At 39.8% G+C, this 25477-nt stretch overlaps 1 protein-coding gene across 7 annotated transcripts in view; it reads left to right on the top strand.

The window, feature by feature from the left end:
* Positions 1-25477, top strand: part of gucy1a2 (guanylate cyclase 1, soluble, alpha 2) — a 205694-nt gene that overhangs the window by 83816 nt on the left and 96401 nt on the right. For all 7 annotated transcript variants that reach the window (XM_069891229.1, XM_069891228.1, XM_069891227.1 and 4 more), the window contains 2 exons: positions 7006-7118; positions 19218-19936. In XM_069891229.1, the coding sequence (XP_069747330.1) occupies positions 7006-7118; positions 19218-19936 (832 nt within the window). The remainder of the gene's footprint in view (positions 1-7005; positions 7119-19217; positions 19937-25477) is intronic.

Raw genomic sequence — 25477 nt, 5'->3', positions numbered from 1 at the left:
CTGTCCTGCCCTCCCAACTTCATTTCTCCGCAGTCCTATCTTTGCTTCTCCTTAGCCTTTCCTATAATAAGCATGCTCAATAGATACCTAACCTCTAACAAAATGAATTACTGCACATACTTGTCACATTTGTGGCCCGAAATGTGAAGTTAATAAAACATTAAACACAAGTTTTATCAGGTAAACTTCTTCGAGTCTTTATTCTCCCGTTTTCCTTTGTTCTCTTGCTTGTGCTCTTATCTCTCTCTCATACCACGTGACTTCCGGTATATCTCATACATATTTATTATCATGACATCCCTCCTTTAATCAGAAATAAACTTTACCTTGACTTATCAATATCCCTCAGAAACATACAAACATTGTAACTAATGGTAATACTATAACTCAACTACATAAAATTTACTTCCTACAGCACTCATACATGCACTTTATGATATAAGATTAAATACTGTCCCAAAGTTCTTATTAAAACTATGGCACAAAGTCTTCGTATCGCTTGGGCACTTTCCGGTTTCGTTTCGGCCTGCCTGCGATATTGTCGTCGCTTCTCGGTTGTTCACTCTCAGCGTCGGAAATACTGCTCGCCACGGCTTCGAGTGTTTCTGGCGCTCTAGTCACTTCATCAGGAGTGCTGGTAACTGCCTCTGGAACATCATCAGGTCTCTCAGTTTCAGCATCTCGTATTGGCCTTTCAACCTCTTCACTAGATGTATCTCTGGACTGGTACCTTTTTACACTTGATACATTTCTCTTATACAGGACTCCAGTCGGAGACTTGACTGTCACCATACTGCCACTTCTGGATACGACAGTATAGGGTTGATGATAATAAGGTATGTCTAGCTTACCACCAGTTTCATGCCTCACTAGAACATTATCTCCTGGCATGATGTCTGAATACTTGGCTCCACGTTTCGAATCTGTGTACAGCTTTGCTGCATCTTTCTTTTCAGCATCGTGGTCCCTCATCTCTTGGTCGTCTCGGATTTCCTTTATTTCTGGCATTTTTGTGCGGATTTTTCTCCCAAAAAATGCTTCTGCAGGACTTTTTCCAGTGGTTGGATGAGGCGTTGCTCGATAGACAGCCACATAAGATAGCAATGCTTCTCGCCAATTTTGTCCTTCTGCGTGTGCAATCCTCAATCGTTTTTCAATGGACTGATTTTGTCTCTCTACTTCTCCATTGGCTTGCGGCCATTTCGGAGTTACTTTATGATGGTGGATACCTGTGGTCCTCATGTATTCCGCAAATGTCTCTGAAATGAATTGTGGACCATTGTCAGAGTATAATGTAACAGGTAATCCATATCTTGCGAATATCTCTGCTAATGCTTGTATTGTTTTTTCAGTGGTTGTGGACTTCAACACCACGTACTCATAGTATCTGCTGTAGTAATCTATCACTACCATAATTGATTCACCCGTCGGTAAAGGTCCAAGAAAATCAACAGCTACGTCGATCCATGGTCCTGTCGGAAGTTGCGTACTCCGGATCGGTTCTGGCGGATTACTCCTACTTGTGATTTGACATCCGTGACAAGTTTTAACAAATTTCTCGGCGTCTTTATCACAACCTGGCCACCATACCTTGGTACTGAGGTTTTGCTTGGTACCAACAATGCCTAGGTGTCCTTCATGCGCTAAGGATACGATCTTCGGTCTCAATCTTTGCGGTATCACCAATCTGCAACCTCTTAATACACACTGTCCGATGCAACAAAGTTCATCTCTAATGGGAATGTAAGCCTTGTGAGTACACTTGTCCCATTGTCCACTCTGTATGCATTCTCTTACTTCCATAAGTTCTGGATCATGTTTGGATTCTCTCTCGACCTCCTTCGTAGTCACAGCTTTCGGTGTCAACTGAATAGCTACGAAGCGTACAAAGCTCTCTGTTTCTGTTCCCAATTCTGACTTGGATTGTGGACCACCATCCTTCACCAATCTGGACAGCGGATCAGCAATGTTTGTTTTCCCTGCAATGTGGATTACTTTATATTTGTAGGGTTGTAGTCTGAGTACCCATCTCTCTATTCTGGCACATGGCTTGGATCTAGGTGCATAGATCACCTCTAATGGCTTATGATCTGTGATGAGTTCAAATTCAATGCCTATTAAATATGTATGGAACCTCTCACAGGCCCATACAAGTCCGAGTGCTTCTTTCTCTGTCTGAGAGTATCTTCTTTCCACATTTGATAACGATCTGCTGGCATAGGCAATGATTCGTGGTCCTCCATCATGCATCTGGACCAACACGGCTCCTAAACCAACCGGGCTGGCATCCGCTATGACTTTGGTTGATGCTGCCGGATCGTAATATCCAAGAGTTTTTGCATCTGTCAGGCTTTGCTTCAGCGCTGTGAACGCTTTCTTCTGCTCAGATCCAAAATGAAAAGGTACACCTTTCCTGGTTAGTTTCCTTAGTGGTTCTGCCACTGTAGCGAAATTAGGAATGAACTTTGCACAAAAATGGACTAATCCCAGGAAACTCCTCACCTCTGTTGCGTTCTGAGGTGCACGTGCCTTGGGTTTGACTGTTTCATCTACTGCTAGCTTCAATTGTCGACCTTTCAGCTTTCATACTCCTTGGAAGACTGCGGGGAATTCTTGCTTCATATCCTCGTATGACTGAATTGAATTGACACAAGCTCCAATATGAAGTATTGCCAGGTCTTGCGCTGTGCTTCTACTCAGCAATGGTTCTCCCCTCTCTTCTATGACCATAAACTCTGCTTCGGTGTACTTATCTCCAGCTTCAACAGTTGCAGTAAAACATCCAATGGTCTGCAGTGGCTTGGTTGCTGTGTATGGATACAGTTTCTTGGAACACTTCTTTGAGGTACAGATGATCATTTTCCTTTTCAACTTCTCCCATAAATGTCGATCAATCACATTACTGTCACAGCCTGAGTCTACAATGACCTGAACTGTCACTCCACCAATGATCACTGGGACCTTCTCATGACGTACTTCATTCAACGTAAATTGGTAACAACTCTGTTCCTCCTGGGTATCATCATCGTCACTGTCTATCTGGCGAATGGTATCTTTCTTTCCAGGATACTTTCCTTTCCCCCAGGCTTTGCCTTTGGAAGTTGTACTCTTCCTCTTCGGGTCTGCATTGGACTTGCTTTTGCACTTCTTTGCAAAGTGGTCCTTACCTCCACACTTTCTGCAAACTTTGCCTTTGGCCGGGCAATATGGGTCTTTTCCAAAGTGACCTCGGTTTCCACATCGATAACACTCCACATCATGTGTCGGCGTATATCTTGGCTGATTATGGCGATGTGAGAGCCTCTTAATTTGCTGGCTTGAGTTGTCTTTCAGGGTCATGGTATGAAATTGCCCTTCAACAGCTTCTAATGCAGCAGCAATGGTTAAAGCATCGGTGAGTTCCAACTCACTCCCTCTTTCCAGTAGACGTCTTCTGAGTTTATCTGATCTACAGTGCTGTACGACTTGATCCAATAATTGGTTGTCCAAATCAGCTGGCATGTAATTGCATCCAACAGCTAGCTGGCGTAGTCTCGTCACGTACTGAGCAATTGTCTGGCCATCTTCTTGTCTCGTTCTCTGAAACAAATAGCGTTGAAATGTAGCATTCGGTGTCACTACATAGTGTGCATTTAATGCATCTACCGCTTTTTGGTACTCATCCTTTCTTCCAGTATTCAAAAGTGTCTTAAATGTTTCCCGAACTGAGGGTCCCGCAGTGAAAAGAAGTAACGCCCTCCTCTGCGCTTTTTGTTCAACTGTACCGGTATGTAGAAATAGGCCACGACTGTCGGCATAGGATTCAAACTCTTCCAGCCATGCCTTGCACTCAAAATGAGCAATTCCACTATGTGTTAGAAAGTCACTGTTTGCCCCAGCCATGAGGAAATATTCCAGCCCCAAAGTACTAAGCCAAAGAGAAAATTCTTATCACCTTGAAGTTGTCTGTAATCCTCTGTAATCTTGTTTTGTCTTTAATTTTCTTCAAGCTTCTTTCATCCTCGTCGCCAATGTCACATTTGTGGCCCGAAATGTGAAGTTAATAAAACATTAAACACAAGTTTTATCAGGTAAACTTCTTCGAGTCTTTATTCTCCCGTTTTCCTTTGTTCTCTTGCTTGTGCTCTTATCTCTCTCTCATACCACGTGACTTCCGGTACATCTCATACATATTCATTATCATGACAATACTGACTTATAAACATGAGGCATAAGGAGCTGAAATGAAGTGTGTTGTTTATTCACGGACTGCTTTGGAACTTTCTACAAAATTTTGTTTCAATCCAGAGAAGAGTTAATCACTTGCCATAGTATTTAAGGAGATCACAACCTTAAAATTTCAATCATTGTTCACCATTGATATTATATATACTTTCCCTCTTCCTCCCAATATTCATTTTCTCTCTGATTATTTTCTGATTCCCTCCCTGAGCTTGGGTGAAATTACAGCAGAATTGAATGCCAGAGGCATCGACCAATAATTAGAAAGGCAAATCAATTGGAAGCTTGGAATCTGTTGGCATATTGTGCTGTGGATAACACTAAATTGCCCTAATGACATGAAATTGGTGAGCTCAGGTAGCTCTGCTTGATGGTGAAGTGATGTCTGATAGCTGCCTTTAGGCACTGTATATTTCTGTGGCAATGCAGGGATTTGATATGTCTACTCTTAGCTATAAATTTCAATACATTAGTGGAGCTCTAAGCTGTTGTTAACAGTTACTGAAGTGCAGGTGGCTGCTGGTTGACTATGACGTATCAGTCTCCACTGAAGAATAGCTTTGTGACCAGGTCAAATGCAAAAAGGTTCCTATATCTTGACTGCATCAAAAAAATAAATTGGATAATTCAGATTTCAATTTATTTAATTTTTGCAGAGTAAGGTACAGCTGATGCAAAAAATTACATAGCACCAGCCTATACCTTACATTAATTGTATTGTTCATGCTGTTCTGAGACAGATCAGACCAACAAAATGAATCAATTTCTATACCCAAATTTGATTCCCATCTCTCTCTTGACATATCTAGCCCTTGTTTAGGGGCTTCTGTCTGAAGTAAGAAATATATTCTTTGTGATCCCCTTTTGAACCATAGGCACTTTCAGGTGGCCACTTGCCCCGCATGTAAAGCCGCATGTTTAGGCAATATGCGGCTGTTTTGAGGCCACCTGAATGTGCAGCTCTTGAGGCGAGCTATGTAACCCTCCACCGAAAGGGATAATCAGCTCAGCTCAGTGGCTCCCCCAGCCACCTGAATGCAGCTGGCTGAAAGCGGATGTTAAAGGATCAGGCTGTTGATCACAGCTGACGCTGGGCAGGAGCTGGAGTGTGCTCAGAGCCGCATCCTGTCCAGATGTGTCCTTCAGGTGGCCAGCGTTGTGCTTTAAACGCTGCCACCTGAACGGCAATTTAAAGCGCTGCTTTTGCTTCTTCAGGCGCATTCTTAGCATAGAATGCACCTGAAAAAGCCTACTTTTAGTACACTGTGGTAAGGTCAGTGCTGGATCTAATTCATCCCTTAAATAAGATCTTAACTGAAGGCAGATAAAGGATGTATTTAAAATTCCAAATTTATTCTTGATTTGTTCAAATGTCATAAATTGACCCTGCTCAAAATAATCTTCGATAAATTTGATCCCACTCTGTGACCAAGTTTCTAGAATTTTATTATTAATTGTAACGGAATTAGTTTATTTTGAGGGAGGGATGTTTTGGGTGAGAACTTCCTCCCCCCACCCCCCAACAACTCCAATTTGACCATTGAGTTTATTCCAAATTGTAATAATATGTTTTAGTAAGGGGACCTTTTGCATTCCACCTGGTCATGCCTCGAGGTGAGATCCTTCTGGGAAGATTTGGGGAATCTCCTGGAACAACTGAATGGAATTCGATACCCTCAGGTGCCAGAATTGTTTTTATTGGGAAATTAGCAGATATAAGATCTAAAATGAGGCTGTCAAAATATCAATTGAAATTTGTTAAACTTGTATTAGCAAGTGCATAGACATCACTTGGAAATCTGACTCCCAACTGCGTCTAACCTACTGGAAGTCAGAAATGTATAGTTGTGTTCCCCTGGAGAAAATTACTTACAACCTCAGAAATTGTTACATGTTTCTAAGAATATGGAACCCATATTTAAGATACAAATATCATTAACCTTTGATGATCCCCCCCTCTGTGGTCTCCAATACCACTATCTCCAGTATCTCTAGCGATGTGTATGTCAAGACATTTATCCCTTAAAGGTGGAAGTAAGCTCTGGATGAATCACATAATGTTTCATCTGGATGTAATTAATGCTTTTGGAAAGCAGATAATTTTGTCACATCAGAAGGGAGAATTACCTCTTCTTTTTCTTTTCCTTTGGGGCAGGTTTTTCTCTTTTTCTTTTTTTTTCCTTTTTTTTCTGTTTCCTACTTTTCTTTTAAGGATCAGGAAGGTGTGAAACTTTGTATTGATAAAAAATAGTGCAGAATTTGATAATTGTGATAATGTATTGATTCTTCTTTGTATATTAACATGTAGTTCAGTTTTGGTATTTTATTGAATATATCTGTGATGTTACTTTGATTTTTTTTGTTTTGTAACATAATGTTGATTGAAAATTAATTAAAAAAAACATAGATTTGTGTTGCAAGGTAAGAGTGCTCCCTTATAAAAACCTAATCTAGATTTCTACTTAAGTTGCTTTTCCAATGCCTTATAAACTTTGCACAGAAGAATGTACAAGATCTTAGTACTCCACTCACTGAATACAACATTTGCATGTGAATCAGGCCTCTCCTTTGCAGGAGATAATATGAGGGGCTGAACCTTATGTTTTTTGGTATTAGTAGACTTTCCATGTAACCCAAGGCCAAATGTGGGAATCCTTGTTACTCATTAACCCCAACACTGTAGGATAATGAAGGTCTGTCTTGAAGATTCTTCAGTTATTCTCCTGTGTGTGTTCATGTAAATGCCACCAAAAGTTATAAACTTTCATTTTGCTTCAATTGCAGAGAATTAGAAAGAGACCTTCAAACATCAAACAGATGCCTGAACACAGATTACCCTGACACAGAGGAGCTGGAAGATGTCTCAGACATGCTACAAAGCTCAGCAAATGCCCTTGGTATAATTGCTTTGTTATATGCTATGACATTGTTTTAGCTTGCAAAATAATATTGTCACTAATTGCTTTTGTGTCATTTTTATCCTGTCTATCAATGAGTCCAGTAATTCTGAACCAAGAATTTCATACAATCCATCATGGAATATAGATCTGATGGTGATTAATGCTGCTTTGAAGCACCTTTTTATTTCTTGCCTTATCAGTATGCAATTTCTTCCTGATTCTTCATGTAGTTAAAAGTTTACCTCCAGAATATAATTTTAGTGTCTGTTCGACTATTAAAGAGAACTGGCAAAAGCATTGAAAATCTTCTACCATCAGACTTAACCTGCGAGCTCCCTGGATGATCTTAAATTAATTTAGAGAGAAGCAAAAGTAGAAATAATTAAATTAAATAGAGAAAAGAAAATAAGAAAACTCTTTAATAAAGGCAGATAGCAATGTCAAATGTTTTAAGAAATTTATCTTTTAAAAAAGAAATGGAAGTATAAAACATCCAAGTGTCTAGGGAGATGTTTGTGCTTTAAAATAGCTCTCCACAAAAGCTGGTGATCTGAAGTGAATGTGAACTGCAGAACATTGACATTTAGAGAACACAAGAAACAGGTACAGGAGTAGGCCACTGACCCCTCAAGCCTGCTCTTCCATTCAGAGAAAGACTTTGCTTTTTATAGCACCTTTCATGGCTTAATGTGCCCAAATATTAAACAACAAAAGCAGTACGTTTGAAGTGTGGTGACAGTTGCAATAAAGGAAACATAGCTGCCAATTTGTGCATAATTATGTTTGACAAGCATCACTAAATAATGGATAATCTATTTTAGTAATATTGGTCCAAAGATAAATATTGGCTAGGACACCAGAGAGAAGTCTTTTGATTTTTTTTGTAATAATGCCATGAAATCTTCACACATTTTATACAGGGTAGTATAGGGCCTCAGTTTAACATTTAATTAGTAAGACAGCTGCTCTGAGAATGCAGTACTTAATTAGTATTGTATTGTAAGGCTGCACTCATGTGGCCAGAATGAGGCTTTTGACTCAAAAATTATTGTCACCAAGCTTTGACTGCTAATACGTAGATACCCTGCACTCTCCTCTAATTTCTGTAACTTCAGAATTCTCCAGTTTCAAGTAATATTCTTCCCTTTCTTCTTTCAAATTATGTTTATTTTCCCCCTTTCCCCTTCACCCTCATTTTTGTCCCACTTCCACCTGCCCATTCTCAACCCACCATCTTCCTCTTCCAGCCCTATTTCCTCCTTTGAATTATTTCCCTTCATTCTCCTTCAGTCGAATTGGTCTCTCATTCTTTTCTTATCAGATTTCAGTAGTGGTGACCTTTATTTCTACCAATCACACACTCCAGCCTCCTCCTCACTTCTTTGTTTCTCTTCCTCTATCTGGCATCTGCCAGTCCACTGCCTCTGTTCCTCATTCTTCACCTCTCCCTGCTTCTCCAAACCCTCATTGGTTACAGTCCAATCTGTTCTCATTATACCCTGCTCTCTTTTCCTCCACACTCTCAAGACCTGATAAAAAGGTTCCAGCCCACAATGCTGTGTTCCTCTGGAAGATTATGTGTTTCTTCAGTTTCCAGTATTTGCAGTTTTTCATGTATCCCTGATATTTTTAAAAAACAATTCTGCTTTAAAAATATGGAATAGTTTCTGACATAACCATGTTCTCCAGAAGATTTTCTTTGATCTAGCTGCACTCACAACATGACAAATATTCTTAATCTCTCTTTTCAGTCCCTTAATGCCAAATTCAAATAATCAAACTTACATCACCAACTGCAAAGGGAACACTTTTTCTAGTCAGTCTGTTCAAATTCTAGTTTAAAAAAAAAATTATATTACTTAGCTTTCTCAGTTCCTCCACAAACTGTGACAATTATTGAAATCCTTTATTGATACACATTCTCTTCTTTAATATGATCTGGTCAGCTTTTGTTCATTACTATTTATGGCTTTAATATTCATTCAGTAATGGAAAGAGTAAAGCACAGTACTTTGATTATTGCTTTCCATAAATTTATCTTTTTACTCTCTGACTCACTTTCTGTGAACTTGGCTAAATTAGTAGTAAATCACAAAAATCTGTAGACACAATGGTTAAAATAAAAACCTGTTCTATTCAGTAAAGATGATTGTAGATATTCAATTTTTAAAAGGATAATCAGGAATAGGTGCAGAGGAACTTATTTTCCCTGGGAAAAAATTAAAGAAATTTATATGTAAACTGTTTCTGAACTGCCTCCAACATTGGATCTCAAGCAAACGTGTCTGAATTTGTGCACAAGTATATGTGTATGCAAGAGCAAGAGCTTGCATGAGTTAATGAAATAAGGTTTAGTCAAATTTAAGACTCATCACAGATCAACATTTATTTCCTCTGATTTGTATTATATTTTTAATCTATATAGTAAAATATTCATGTACTTTGTTACTCACTGACTGGCAGTGATAAGATTTGCAGAACTATGAATGCACTAAATTTACATTTCTTTCCATAACATCCAGAACTATTTTGGTATATTTATGCTGGCCACTTTCCCTAAGATATGTTGTTTATACATAGCTGTCTTTAATTTAAATTGTTCTTCTAATTATTTATTTTTCCTAACATTTTTCAATTCTTAGATATCTTGTTCAAAATTAGTGGACTTTATTAATTGTAATTTTCAATGTATTCAATTAGCCTGGCTTGAACTTGTGAATCCGATGGTTTGTAAAAATATAATATACCATATAACACAATGCAGTCTCAAACTCAGAAGTGACCAGTCAGAGAGAGGACTGACAAATAAAAATAAGACTTATTTGGCCAACAAAGAAAATTATTGTGGATTTCAACCTAAAATGCAGTGGATTCTGCAACTCTGAAGTAAAACAGGAAATTGGAACTTTCTCACCGCATGAGGTGGCATCTATAGAGAAAGAAACAGTCAGTTTTGGGATGGAGAAATTTCATTAGTAGGTCATCTTAACATCTGAAGGCCATCAACCTGAAATACTAGTTGTTTTTCTTTTTCATAGTTGCTGCCTGATCAGCTGAGTTTATCCAATATATTTTGTTTTAAATTATTTTGTTTTAAATACAGGTGCAGTGGTTTAATGGGTTTTCCTACTATGGATGTTTCTGAATCGAGATCTAATTATTGAACCAAGGCTTCTAATTTGTCTTTAAAAGAGTTTTGGTAGAGGAAATATGGACGAACAATTGGTTTAATCTCCAATCTCATTGCAACATCTCTATTGATTGGAAAAATACAAACATTCAAATCAGTGCATTATGAAGAGTTTTATGAGTAAATATTAAAATCATAAGAACATAACAATATGAACAGGAACTGGCCTTCAGGCCTGCACTGTTCTTTGGTTTAATAAGTTCCTTGAATAATTTCTCTTCATCTCACTCTTAAATGGCTGGTCCTTTAAAGTGAGACAACAAATCTCAGAGGAAACAGTCTTTCTCAGCAAACCCTTAAAGAATGTATACATTCAATGAGATTATATAAACTCCAGAGAATAAAGGAGCATATTTCACACATACCAGACCCTCCATAATGTTTCGGACAAAGAGACTATTTTCCTTTATTTGACCCTGTGCTCCACAGTTTTACATTTATAATCAAATAATTCACATGTAATTGAATTGCACATTCCAGATTTTATTCAAGGTTTTTTCCTATTCATTTTGGTTTGACCATGTAGAAATTACAGCACATTTTATACATAATTCCCTCATTTCAGAGTACCAAAATATTTGGGACATTTGGGTTCACAGATATTTGTGAGTACCGAGGTATGTTTAATTGTTCATTGATACAGGTATAAGAGTGGTATGCTTGCTTTGAAGCTTTTAATCACCTTTGGAGTTTGGAGTTACCATTTTTATACACGAGGACGAGAGTGGCGTCAATGAAAGTCCAAGAAGCCATCATGAGGCTGAAAAACAAGAATAAGACAGTAAGAGACATTACTTAAGCCTTAAGATTACCAAATTCAACTGTTTGGAATATCATTAAGAAGAAAAAATTTATTGGTGAGCTCAGTTATTGTAAATGGACTGGTAGACCAAGGAAGACCTCCACTGCTGATGGCAGAAGGATTCTTTTAAAAAAAAATTATTTATAGATGCCATACAATCAATTACATTGCATACATTTCATTCACAATTAATCATACATGGCTTTTACAAGTTTAAAAAGGAAAATAGAAAGAAAAAAAATAAAAGAAGCCCCCCCCCACAACCCCCCCAGAAACCTTAAGAAAAAAGAGAAAAGACCTAAGCCCCCCCAAAAAACTGGAAAAGTTTTAAAAAATAAAAGATGGAATGGATATTTAAAATAAGTTCTAAAAAGATTTAAATCAACATGTTATAACAAATGTAAATCTTATTTTTTAATCAATTCTAAATGTTAAATTCCAATATATCCAATATTAATTCTAATTAATCATATGTTCATTAAGAATCTCGTATCTCTTCCATCATCCAATTTAAAATTTCATGTTGAATCAATTCTCTAAAGTAAAATAAAACATCAATATAATTCCATTCATAGACGTTACATATGTGTACAAATGTATATTTACATAAATAATAGTAGAATTCCCCCCCTTATTGGCAGTAAAGAATATAGGACCACCCTCCTCTATCATGTGGGTGGAATGTGGCTCATTGCCACAAATGAGCCCAAGAACAGCGGCCGATGTACTCCAGCACCTTTCACCTCCCAGGTGTTACATCAGAACAAAATCTCTAATTTACTTGTTCATGACCTCATTCCAAATAATTCCAAATAATTTCTCGGCCTATTAAAAGCAACATTTCCATAATCCATAAAAAATTATTTTTGCCATTTGGTAGTACAATCTTGATTGTCATTTGGTAACGTAATGTAAACTTGTATCCCTTTTCCCAAAGATTTATCTTGACTTCATTGAATTATCTCCTCTTAGCCAACAACTGTGTAGTAATGTCCAGATAAAAGAAAAGCTTTGAACGATGATATTCAAGTGGGATTTTCTTTATTCTTACTTTTTCTGCTGCTAAGGCTAAAATCTTTTCCTTGACTCGATATTTTGAACACTTAATTACTATAGAGCGAGGTTTCTCATTTGATTGCAGCTATGGTCTGAGGGCTCGATGTGCTTTTTCAATTTCAATTGGACCTTCAAGTTGATTGAACCCCCAGAACCTTAGGTATCCATCCTTGGAGGAACTTAATTATGCCATGCTTTTCTTCTCCTTCCTCCAAGCCAACAATTTTAATGTTTCTTCTACTAAAATTTTTTCTCTTATCAATTTTTTCTGAATTTATCTTCCTCTCAACAATTTCTTCCTTAACTTCAGGCACCAATGTTTCCAGCTTCTCCTTTACATTTTCAAACTTTTGTTGAATTTTTGTAACTTTCCGATTTTCCGCACCCTTTCGTTCTTGTACTTGCATCATGTTTGTTGATAACTGCTTGTATTTTTCATTCATATCCTCAACCTCAGATTTCAAATATATTATTTTGCATTATCTTCATATGATTTCACATTTCCCATACCATCTCTTGTAATTCACCATTGCTGATCTCTTTATCCTTCTCTATAACCTTAGATTCATATTTAACTTGTTTAACATCTTCATAAACTGAAGTAATTTCTTCAAATCTTACTCCCTCTTGTCCTTGTTCCATAATTTTTTTCTAAGTACTTTTAAAAATCCCTCAAATTGACAAAACTGTGGAAAAACCTTCCTGTCGTCACTGCAATCAATCATCTCACTCGAATTTGATGATCTGACCTTGCTTAAAGAATCTGCTTTCCTTGGCTTGGCACCATCTTCCCCAGCCCGCAGGCTGGTCAGACTTGCTGCTGTTCCCTGCAACTCAACTCTCTGATGGGCCCTAGTCATCACTCCGGGTCTAGGATTTCTCTACATCAAAGGCTTTTCTTCATATTTAAGAGCAATACCTTCATCCGCTCCAGCAACAATAATTCTTCTGAGGCATTTTAAAAGATAAATGGACAATTCTTATATTCTTCCTTTGTATTTTAATCTCTGTTTACTTCATTTAGATAATAATTTTCTTCTGATTTCCTGGGAGTTTTAGGATCCCACGTCCTATGTCCTCCACTGCAAGATGCAAACCATGGTAAATGTGGAATGCTTTTGATCTTGGGAAGATATTTACATCTCCATACTTTGCTCTTGTCATCACTCTGATACAGATTAACCTTGGACTCATCTGTCCACAAGAAATTTTTCCAGAATTCTGCAGGCTCTTTTTAGATACTTCACGACAAACTGTAATCTGGCCATCCTTTCAGTAGCTAACTAATGGTTTGCATCTTGCAGTGTAGCCTCTGTATTGCTGTTCATGAAGTCTTCTGCGGACAGTAGTCATTGACATATTCACACCTTCCTCCTGAAGAGTGTTTCTGATCTGTTGGATAAGCGTTTAAGGATTTTTCTTTTTTTATTATGTGAATTCTTCTGTCACCAGCAGTGGTGGTCTTCCTTGGAATACCAGTCTTTTGCAATTACTGAGCTCACATGTACGCTCTTTCTTCTCAATGATGTTGATTTTGGTAATCCTAGAGGTTGAGTGATGTCTCTTACTGTTTTATCTTGTTTTCAGCCTCATAATGACTTCTTGGACTTTTATTGGCACAATTCTGGTCCTCATGTAGAAAAATGGCAACTACAGACTCCAAAGGTAATCAAAAGCTTCAAAGCAAGTCTAGCTCTCTAATACTTTCACTGATGAAGCAATTAAACATACCTGAGTAATCACAAACACCTGTGAAGCCAAATGTCCCAAATATTACAGTCCCCTGAAATGAGGGGACTAGGTATAAAAAGTGCTGTAGTTTCTACATGGTCAAACCAAAATATATTCAAATAATCTTGAATAAGATCTGGAATGTGCACTTTAATTACATGTGAATTGTTTGATTATAAATGTAAAACGGTTGGGCACAGGGGGAAATAAAGGAAAAAGTTATGGAGGACACTGTGTAGACATACATAGATACATGAGCAGGTAAAGAAGAAAAGGGAACAGTGAATCAGGTGGAGTTAGTGGGATTGCACTAAAGTTGTTGGAAGATAATGTGATGAAAGCAAAGGCTCGTGGAGTGGAACCTGAGGATGAGAGGGACTGTCCTTGTTTTGCTTGAAGGAGGTGGGTTAAGGGGAGTGTAATGATAAAGATCATGGTTGCAATGCAACTAGCAATGCCTTACTGTTTGATTAGACTTAGCTGCCACACACACACAGTATGCAATATCTGTAATGGAGACTTGCAGCCTCATGGCATGCCACATGGTGCTGTTTACATCAACTTTAAAGTAAAGAATCTTTTCCTTCATCCATGTGCTGTTTAAGAACTCACACATATGAATACAAAATGAAACATGAAGTGAGATGAAGGAAATACTTTAAAAGGTAAAATATAAATTCAGCAACTGAGCAGTGAAGAGAAGCTAAACCAGTGAAAAATAGAAGGGTTACATCCACCAGCGAAATTTCAGCTGATAGGTAATGTGGCTGAAAATTGGAACAGATTAAAACATCATTTTGGATTGTATTTAATGGCAGTCAGAGCTGACTAAAAAAGTGATAAAGTTAAACCATCAGTTTTCTTACATGTCGTGGGTGAAGAAGCCCTGGAGGTGTATAATAACTTCACATTTGCTGCTGAAGGAGACAAAATGAAACTGGAAAAAATAATGGAACAGTTTGAGGCATACTGCATACCTAAATGTATTGTGACATTTGAGAGGCACAAATTTTTCACATGTATACAGAAAATGGAATGAAGTATTGATCAGTATGTGACTGAATTGAGAAACAGAAGCAAAATGTGTGAATTTGGTGGATTGACCGACTCGCTGATGAAAGACAGATTTGAGTGTGGTATTCCAGATAAGGGAAAGACTGCTAAGAGTGCAAAATCTAGATCTGGAAAAAGCCATAGACTGTAGCCGTAGGGCTACACAAACTGTAAAAACGCAGGCAAAAGACTTGTTCAGTGAAATTAGCTGCCACGTGGATGCAGTGAGCAATAACAGAAATAAACCGTTTATCAAAAAGCGCACCAAAGTGGAAAGAGGGGAATGGCCAGAAAACAAAAATGAAAAGGACAATTGAAAGCCATGTCATGAATGTGGTACACAACACCTACCAAAAAAGTGTCCAGCATATGGTAAAACATGCAGCATGTGCAACAAAAGCAACCATTAGGCCCATTGCTGTAGGAACCACGTGCAACAAAGCAAGGTTCATGCAGTAGATGAAAGGAAGATAAAGGAATTCTATGTAGATGTTGTGACTGAAAACAAGAAAGAAAACAGAGACTGGATGTTGAGATTAAAAGTGAATGACATACATTTCAGTTAAATTGGATACTGGAGCACAAATTAATGTAATATCAGAGACTGATTTTAAGAAGATTAGACCCAGACCAAAGATGTATGGAATAAAAGTGAAGTTGACAGGATATTCAGGTACCAATATACCAGTGTAAGGAGAATGAATGGTCAAAGTGAAACACAAGGACAAAGAGCACATGCTAGCATTCATTGTGGTACCAAAAGATGTACAGGCCATATTAGATTTAACAGCCTATGAGAAACTGAACCTGGTAAAAAGAGTCCTCATGATTGTAAGCAAAGGAGAGACAATCTATGATGAACTCGTGAAAGAGTACAATCACCTATTTCAGGGTCTAGGCTGCCTTCCAGGAGAACACATGATCAGAGTGGATAAACGTGTGCAACCGATAATACAACCATGCAGAAAAGTTCCATTTGTGCTTCAAAAGCAGTTTTGGGCAGGATGGAAAGCCTGAGCGTGATTCAGAAGGTAGATGAGCCAATGGAGTGGGTGAGTTCACTCGTTGTTGTGGACAAAAGAGAATGGAAAGCTTAGAATTTGCCTGGATCTAAGAGATCTAAAGAGGGCAATAAAGAGAGAACACTTTAAGCTTCTGATACATGAAGAAATCATGTCACAGTTTGTAAATGCAAAGTTTTTCAGCAAGATTTTGGCAGTTAAAATTGGATGAAGCAAGTTCAAGACTGTGCACATTCAATAGTCCATTTGGGAGATACAGATTCCTAAGGTTATCATTCGGAATTGCCTCAGCTCCTGAAGTGTATCACAAAACTATCCATATGGTCTATGAGCACCTGGATGGAGTTGATACCTCAATGGATGAAATCATAGTATGGGGAACCATGAGAATGGAGCATGATGAGAGACTAAGGAAAGTACTGGAAGCAACAAGGAAATCAAACCTGAAGCTGAATAGAGAAAAATAGTGAAGGCATCAGACCAGATCCCAGAAAGGTGTCCACCATGGGAACATGCCAAGGCCACATTGCACAAAGGACATTCAGAGGTTTAATGGAATAGTCAACTATATGGGTAAATTCATATCCAACCTCTCAGAAAAGATGGCTCCATTGAGAAGACGAACAGAAAAGAACATTGAATAGGAGTGGGATCATGACCATGAAAAGTCATGGAGGGAACTAAAGAAACTGCTCACAGAAGAACCAGTTCTGAGGTTTTACGACCCAGCGAGACCCATCAAGATATCATCAGATGCATCACATAGTGGGCTCGGTGCAGTTCTTCTGCAAAAATATGATGACTGACAACCCACTGCATGTGCATCACACTCTGATACACTCAAATTGAAAAGGAACTGTTCAGCATCACATACGCCTGTGAAAGATTTCATCAGTTTGTGTCAGGACAAGCACTCAGAGTAGAGACTGATTGCATTATTTGTTTGCATTATTCCAAAAGCCATTAAATGAATGTCCACTTAGAATACAAAGAATGATGATTAGGCTGCAATGTTATACACTGAATGAAGCATACACTTTGGGTAAGCTAATGTATACAGCAGACACGTTGTCTTGAGCTGTTGACATGAGAGAGCCCGCAAACACCAGCATGGATGAAGACGTGAATGCCTTCGTGGACACGATCACAAGTGCACTGCCCATATCAGATGAAAACATGGAGCTCATAAAGTCAAAGACAAACAAAGATGAAAGAATGAGACAACTGAGAAAAACATCTTGGGTGGATGCCCCAACATGAAGCAGGACTACTTAACTGATGTTTCAGAGTACTGGAACTGCAGGGCGGAACTATCAGTGGTTGAAGACATAATCTACAAAAGAAGTAAAATCCTTATCCCAGAGAGTCTGAAAAGAGATGCTGAAAAGGATCCATGGAGGACATTTCAGAATCAAAAAGTGTAAGAAAAGAGCACGAGAGGTGATGTACTGGCCAAAAATCAACAATGATATAACAAATGAAGTGACAAACTGTACAATATGCTAGAAATATCAAGCAAGCAATCCTGCAGAACCACTGAAGCCACACCCAGCACCATACAGACCTTACCAGAAGGTAGGTGCTGACCTATTCGAATGTCAAGGGAAGGACTATCTTGTCATCACAGACTATTACTCCCTGTATCCAGAGGTGTGTAGGCTGAACACTAGCACTGCAGATACTGTAACAACAGGTATGAAAGCCATATTCTCCAGACATGACTTGGCAAGCAAGGTCTTCACAGCCAATGGACACCAGCTTTGAAATTTAAAGTTCAGGCAGTTTGCCAAAGAGTGGGACTTTGTACACACCACATCAAGTCTTCATTTTCCACAGTCCAATGGTCTAGTGGAAAAATCAGTACATACAGAGAAAAGACTGATGAACAAGGCAAAAGACAGTAGAACAGACTTCTACCGGAGCATGCTAATATACTGCACAATGTCGCTCGAGTGTGGTATGTCACCAGCACAACTCCTTATAGAATGTAGGCTAAGATCAAACCTACCCATGGAGGAGAACCTCCTAAAAACAAAAGAGGGGCAGAAAGTAAGGAAGTTCAAAGAACAGAAAGAAAAGCAAAGTATTACTTTGACAGAGGAACAAAAAAACCTACTGGAACTCTACACTGGTAACCAAGTTAGGCTAAAATACAAAACAAACATGGACTCAGAAGCGAACTGTCCTTAGTGAAGTCCAACCAAGATCATACACTATTCAGACAGATGTAGGTGCTGCTCTGTGAATAAATTATTGAGATCTTTAAATGGGACCAGACACAGTAGATGGAAAGACGGATACTGTTGAACAACCTGAATGCACATCTTAGAAGACATCATCTGAGGCATCAGCTCAGATTCAAGGACAATCAATTAGGAGATCGTCAAGACATGTGAATCCTCCTTAGAGACTCATTGACCAAATTTAAAGACTCCTGTTATAGAATGAAGCAGTGCTATCTTATTCGCTCTTCAAGTTTTAGTGTATGTAAATGTGAACACACAAAACAAGTTTAAAAAATGTTAACAATGTTGATAATAAAGAAAATGCAAGTTCTTGGTGTTAAAGTTAAAATTGCAGAGTTATACAAAGAAAACATGCTAGTTAAAAGTAAGCTACTTTTGTTTTAAGAAATGGAGATGTAATATTCGGGATCATGGTTGCAAAGCAGCGAGCAATGCCTTACTTTTTAATTAGACTTGGCTGCCAGCAAGGGGCTGACACACACACGGTATGCAGATCTGTAATGGAGACTTACAGCCTCATGGCCATGCCTCATGGTGCTGTTTACGTCAACTTTAAAGTTAAGAACCTTTTCCTTCATCTATGTGTTGTTTAAGAACTCACGAATACAAGATGAAATGATAATAATTTCTCCTTGTGGGATAGCTAGACAGTCAAACAAGTGAACCTTTGCACAAGAATATATATTCTTCCTTTAGATAAGGAGAACAAAACTGTGCACGGCAATCTAAATGTGGTTGCACTAAAGTGTGAAATAAATCTAGCAGAACATGCTTTCACTGATTTCCCATGCTCTTTTCAATAAAAGTGAACTAAGTCACATTACGGATTGGAATAGGAAGGAAGAGCTATAATATCCTTCAAATCTATATACATTGTAAACCTTTGGCAATTTTTAAAACAACATTTAATATTTTTGTAATTTATTTTTGTCTGATATAGACCCCAAAATATCAATATTTAACCATGATATTACATAATTTATTTGTCCTTTCCAGGTTTAAAGTTTGAAGAATTACAAGCAAAATTTGGTGAAGAATTGTTCTCCATCTGTTTTGAAGAGAATGAAAGGGTCCTACGGGCAGTGGGCAGTACATTACAAGAATTCTTTGGGGGTTTTGATGCTTTATTGGAGCACGTGCGAGCACCTAGAAGTAAACAGGATGGGTTTGAATCCCCTTCTTTCCTATGCAAGGAACTAGCTGATGGTACATTGAAACTACAATATTTTTATCCACAAAAAATTGTGGGATTTGCAATGCCTGGATTAATCAAAACTGCAGCACAGAAGATTTATCAGATGGAAGTTGATGTGGAGCAGGTGATCAACGTTTCTGAAAACTTGACCTCAGACAGCATAAACCTGAGCAATTGCCTAACCTTCATTATCAAAGTACATAACGATGCAACAAACGTGAACTTACCTCTGCAGGGGCTAACCCACTCTCCATCTGATCTAAAGATAAGCATCAATACTTTCTGCAGAGTGTTCCCATTTCATTTCATGTTTGATCCAAGTATGTTGATTCTTCAGCTTGGAGAAGGGCTCAGGAAACAATTGAAATATGACATTCATAAGATTTTGAAATTTAAGGACTGCTTTGAGATAGCTTTCCCAAAGATTTGCTGTACTTTTCAATCGATTCTGTCAAAGCTGTCCACACCATTTGTCATTCGAACCAAGCCAGATGGTACTGGATTAGAAAGTCATGATAAAGTAAGTGCAAACTATTCGTTTTGTAAATGAAAAAAATGCTCTGGCAATTCTGAATAATTTTCACCTAGGCATAGGTTTTAACTCAATTTAAACAAGAAAATCTGCAGATGCTGGGGTCAAATGCAATACACGAATGTGTTGAAGAAACCCAGCTGATCATGCAGCAGCTATAGGAAGCAAAAGTTAAGTTTCGGGTCTTTGGGCTTTGAAGGGCCCAGGCCCAAACCTTGGTTACTGTTTACTTGCTATGGATGCTGAGTGACCTGCTTAGTTTGTCCAGCACATTTATACATTGCACAGGTTTTAACTTGAGAGCTTATATAACCTGGCTCACGAGATTAATCAGCTGCAGCTTTTTAATATTCATTAATTCTATATTTCACAGCTCATTAATCTTCACAGTTGTGTTATCTCTTCAGCTAGTTTGATTTTTCTGTCTGAACGGAGCTTGTCGAATAGCATCAGTTTTGTTCCCTAACATCCACTGCAATGGAGAATTGGGCAGAAAATGTCTACATCGGGTCATGTTAGCCATACCTACAGCTGATCCAGTCTTTACATTAATGTTTTGTGATAGTTCACATTTATTTTAACTCTCCGGAATTTTACTCATGCAAATGAATAGTTTTGATACATAGAAGAATCCATTCATTGAATAAGACATTTCAGGAATGTAAAGGGTCCTTCGGCCCTTCCTTTTAATCTGAATTTCAATGTGTTGCTAATACAGTGATCACAACAAAACATTTCTATACTAGGTGATGGTTATAAATAGGCAGAACAATATGTGTACTCTCCACCAATTACTGTGGATTACTGACTCAAAACTACTAACATCATACATAGTAAAATTCAATATCTGATTTTTTTGAAAACCTGATGCTAGGCATATGATTCACCTGGATCGATTTTCCATGCTTCCTGTGCTCCCTTTAATGGCTCAGAGAATTGTACAGCATTGAACCAGGCCCAGCTTGTCCATGCTGAACCACATGCCCTCCCTCTTTAATCCCACGCCTGCATTAAATCCATGCCTCTCACATCCATGTAATGATCTGAGTGTTTCTTAAAGGAGGCTGTGTACCAGCCTACTCCACTTTGTTTGGCAACTTGTCTGTATGTCCATCATCCTCTGAGTGAAGAAATGTCCCCTCTAAATATTTTCTAATTTCTTCTTTTAGATTAATCTACTCTTATATACTTATGTTTTTGGGTTTTCTCTTACACTGTTTTCCAAAGCCATCACAAAAAAACACTTTTATGCCTTCTTATTTTCATTCATTATTTTTCAACATACCTTCTATTTCTCAAGGGATTCCCTCAGATGTGTCTGCCTGAATCTGATATATACTTCCTTTTACTTTATCAATGCCTCTATATTTTTTGTTAACATGGGTTCCTTTACCTTCCCATTCCTACCCTTGACCCAAATAGGAACACGTTTGTCCTGAACTTTCCTCACATTCTTAAACTCCTCCCATTTGGCTGTTGTGTTCTTACTGTCTAACATCTGCATCGAGTCAACCCTTGCTAACTCGTGTAATCATGTCATGACCTAATTTAGGATTCTAACCTGAGAACCAGTGTAATCCTTTTCCATAGCTATCTCAAAGACTGTGGTAGACCACAGTAATGCCATGATTGGTTACTCCTAGTTGGACATGCCTCCCAAGATCAATCCTACCCACAAGACCTTGCATGTTCCCCATTCATTCTGCCAGGATCAATTGATGAGGCTGGCTGCTGCTCCAATCTATAGTCAATAAAATCCTATCAGTTTCACAACCTCAGTTTTTTGTGGTAATTGATGGTGTATCAATTTTATTGACTATAATTTTTCAAGAAAAATGGAGCAATACCTGAAGCCTGATAAACTCAACATAGACCTTTGATCATCTGATGCTCTGAACACGTTCGAACTCTGGCTATGTTGCTTTGAGGACTTCCTGACAGCAACTGCGAACATTGTTAAACAGACAAGGACAGAGTGAAACTCTTCTTCTCACACGTCGGACCCCTGATCTTCCCAATGATCCATAACGTAGAACCATATACGGAAGCCATGAGTATCCTGAAGGGCCTGTACCGCAGAAGGGTAAATGAAGTCTACACAAGGCACCTAGAGGCAGCGACCTGGTGAGTCAAGCGCCGAGTGCCTACGACAATTGCAGGCGTGCAATTGCAAAGCTGTGTTGGCCACCCAGAATGCAGAGGACCTCATCCGGGACATCTATGTGGCAGACATTCCTGGAGCAGAAGGTACTTGACCTGCAAGGGGCGGTTGAATTAACAGAGATGCTGGAGGTAGCCCTCCAAAACTCAGATGACTACTTGGTTGCCCTGTGGACACCGTGGGATCCACCATCTTGGGATGGGGGATCGTCCCGTGCTGCAAACAACTGGCCACAGGCATCATTGCATCCCTCTAGTGACTGACTTCAGCCGCTGTGGCAGATGATTGCCCAAAATGCTACATCTGTGGGCAGGGCAAGCACCCAAGGAAACGTTGCCCTGACATGGAGGCAGTATTCTTTAGATACAGAAAAGAGGATATTATGCAAAAGTTTGCCAGTCTAAACCACCTGAAAAACTTAGCAGTGCTGTGTGCAAACAGTCGTCACCCTGGACAGCACAATCGGTCATCTTCCCTGCAGACCAATGATGCAATGTGTGAGCCATGGGGACCACCATCTTGGACCGCATGGTCAGCGCCATCTTCTCGGGCCTGCAGACTGCAGAGAAACAGCGAAGGTAGTCATCTTGGGACCAAGTACCCAAGCAACTCAGGCCCTTCTCTGATTTGGACAGCGAGTCTACATTGGCCTCCATCACTGGACCAAACCAGACAAAATGAACTCACCAGATCTATGACGGACATCCAGGTAAATGGATGCATAACAAACTGTTTATTTGATAGTGGGAGTACAGAAAGCTTCATTCACCCTGATACTGCTAAGTGCCTATCCCTCGAAGTACAGCCAGTCAGCCATAAGATCTCACTTGTATCCAGATTCCATATGGCAGATGTCCATGTGTCTTGTGTAGTGACTTTAACCATTAAAGGTAAAGTCTACAAACAACTCTAGCTCCTTGTTATGCTGCAGCTCTGTGCCTCTTGCTGCTGGGACTGGACTTTCAGTGCCAACTTAAGAGTGTTACATTGGAATTCGATGGGCCCACCCCTCTCACCGTCTGCAATGAACAGTTCCTAGACGGCCATCCATGCACAACCTGTGGGGTCTCGACCCTCAGGGTCACCCCCCCCCACCGCTGTTCATGAACCTCACTCCAGATGGCAAGTTTGTGACCACCAGGAGCAGGCGATACTGCGCTGCAGACAGTGTTTATCAAATCAGAGGTTCAGTGGTTGTTGGGGGAGGGCAACATTGAGGCCAGCAATAGCCCCTGGAGGGCCCAAGTGGTTATAGTGAAAAAATGGGGAAAAGAACAGAATGTCATAGATTCTAACCAGCCCATCAACCGGTACACACAGCTTAATGGGAACCCCTTTCCCCTCATATCCAATATGGTTAATAAGATTGCGCAATATCAGGTATTTTCCACTATCAACCTGAAGTCGGCCTACCACCAGCTCCCAATCCACCTGGAGGACTGCCAATATACCGTATTCGAGGCGGATGGTCACCTCCACCACTTCCTCCGGGTTCCCTTCGGCATCACCAATAGGGTCTCCATTTGCCATTGGGATATGGACTGCATGGTGGACCATCATAAACTGCAGGCATACTTTTCCATACCTCGACAGTGTGACCATCTGCAGCCACGACCTACAGGACCGTGATGCCAACCTTTGAAAATTCCTCTAGGCTGCAAAGCTCCTGAACTTTACTTATAACAAGGAGAAATGTGTGTTCCGGACAACCCAACTAGCCATTCTTGGTTGCATGGTTGAAAATGGCATAATTGGCCCTGACCACATGTGGCCTCCCCCACACCCTCAGAGCCTTGAAGAGATGCCTGGGTTTCTTCTTGTAGTATGCTCAATGGGTCCCCAACTATGCAGACAAGGTTCACCCATTGGACAAAGTCACCTCTTTTCCCGTTAGCAGAGGCCCACACAGCTATCCTCCGTATCAAGGACAACATTGCCAAAGCAGCGATGCATGCTATAGATGAGTCCACATCGTTCCAGGTGGAGAATGATGTGTCTGACTTTCCCCTGGCTGCCACACTCAACTAAGTGGGCTGCCCCGTTACCTTCTTTTTACATACTCTCCAAGGCCCAGGCCATCATGGAGGCAGTACACCACTGAAGGCACTACCTGGCTGGCAAATGATTCACCCTCCTCACAGACCAGCAGGTGGTGGTCTTCATGTTCAATAACAAGCATAGGGGCAAAATCAAGAATGATAAAATCCTCAGTTGGAGATTCGAACTGTTCACCTGTAATTATGACATCCAATTCCACTCTGGCAAACGTAATGAGCTCTCTGACACCTTATCCTGCATGACTTGTGCCAGTGTCAAATAGACAGATTTCAGACCATCCATAATAACCTCTGCCACCCCGGAGTGACTAGGTTCTTCCATTTCATTAAAGCCCAGAGCCTACCATACTCCATTGAAGAAGTCAGAACAATGACTAGAAACTGCTAGATCTACACCAAATGCAAACCACACTTATACTGCTCTGACAAGGCACACCTGATCAAAGCTACTTGCCCCTTCAACCGCCTGAGCATTGACTTCAAGGATCTCTCCCTTCCTCGAATCAGATCATGTACTTCATCACCATCACTGATGAATACTCATCAAGGCCCTCCACAATGTCTTCACGGTCTTTGAGTACCCCTACTTCACCCACAGTGACCGGAGGACCTCATTGTGAGCGATGAGCTGGCCAGGGGCAGTGCCACGAGCAGGACCACCAGCTACAATCACAGAAGGAATGGGCAGGTGAAAAGGGAGAATGTCATGGTCTGGAAAACCATCTTCCTGGCACTGAGGTAATAGGGCCTCCGTTTCCAACTGGCAAGAGATCCTCCCAAATGCACTCCACTCTATACGATTGCTTTTATACACGGTTACTAATAATATGCCTCATGAATACATGTTTCCCTTCTCTAGGAAGTCTGCGTCATGGACTACGCAGCCTGCTTGGCTGCCTTCCCAGGACCGGTTTTGCTTTGGAAGCATGCCAGGCAATCTAAGACTGACCCACTGGTCAAAAGAGTTCACCTCCTTCAGGCAAACCCCCAGTACACCTATGTGGCCTTCCCTAATGGGCGCGAGGATACAGTCTTGATCCAGGATTTGGCACCATCAGGAGCTTCTCCAACCACTCTCGACCATTAACAGACACTCTCCCCCACGGCTACCTTGCGGGTCCCTGAACCTACTGTTGACCTCATTCCACCCCTGGCAACTGCTGTTACCCACGATGCACCAACACCACACTCCCTCATCCCTTCACTTGTCCCTTCCCTCTGGTGCAGTGTATCTGGTGACAACAAACCAATGCCCCCAGGCTGCTCAGGGCGCCACAGCTGTGCTTCAACTGTTACCATGTCATTCGCAGC

Source organism: Narcine bancroftii, chromosome 7 (assembly GCF_036971445.1).
Source record: "Narcine bancroftii isolate sNarBan1 chromosome 7, sNarBan1.hap1, whole genome shotgun sequence".
NCBI classification, from domain to species: Eukaryota; Metazoa; Chordata; class Chondrichthyes; order Torpediniformes; family Narcinidae; genus Narcine; species Narcine bancroftii.
Note: the sequence above shows the minus strand (reverse complement) of the source record. Positions and strands in the feature narration are given on the sequence as shown.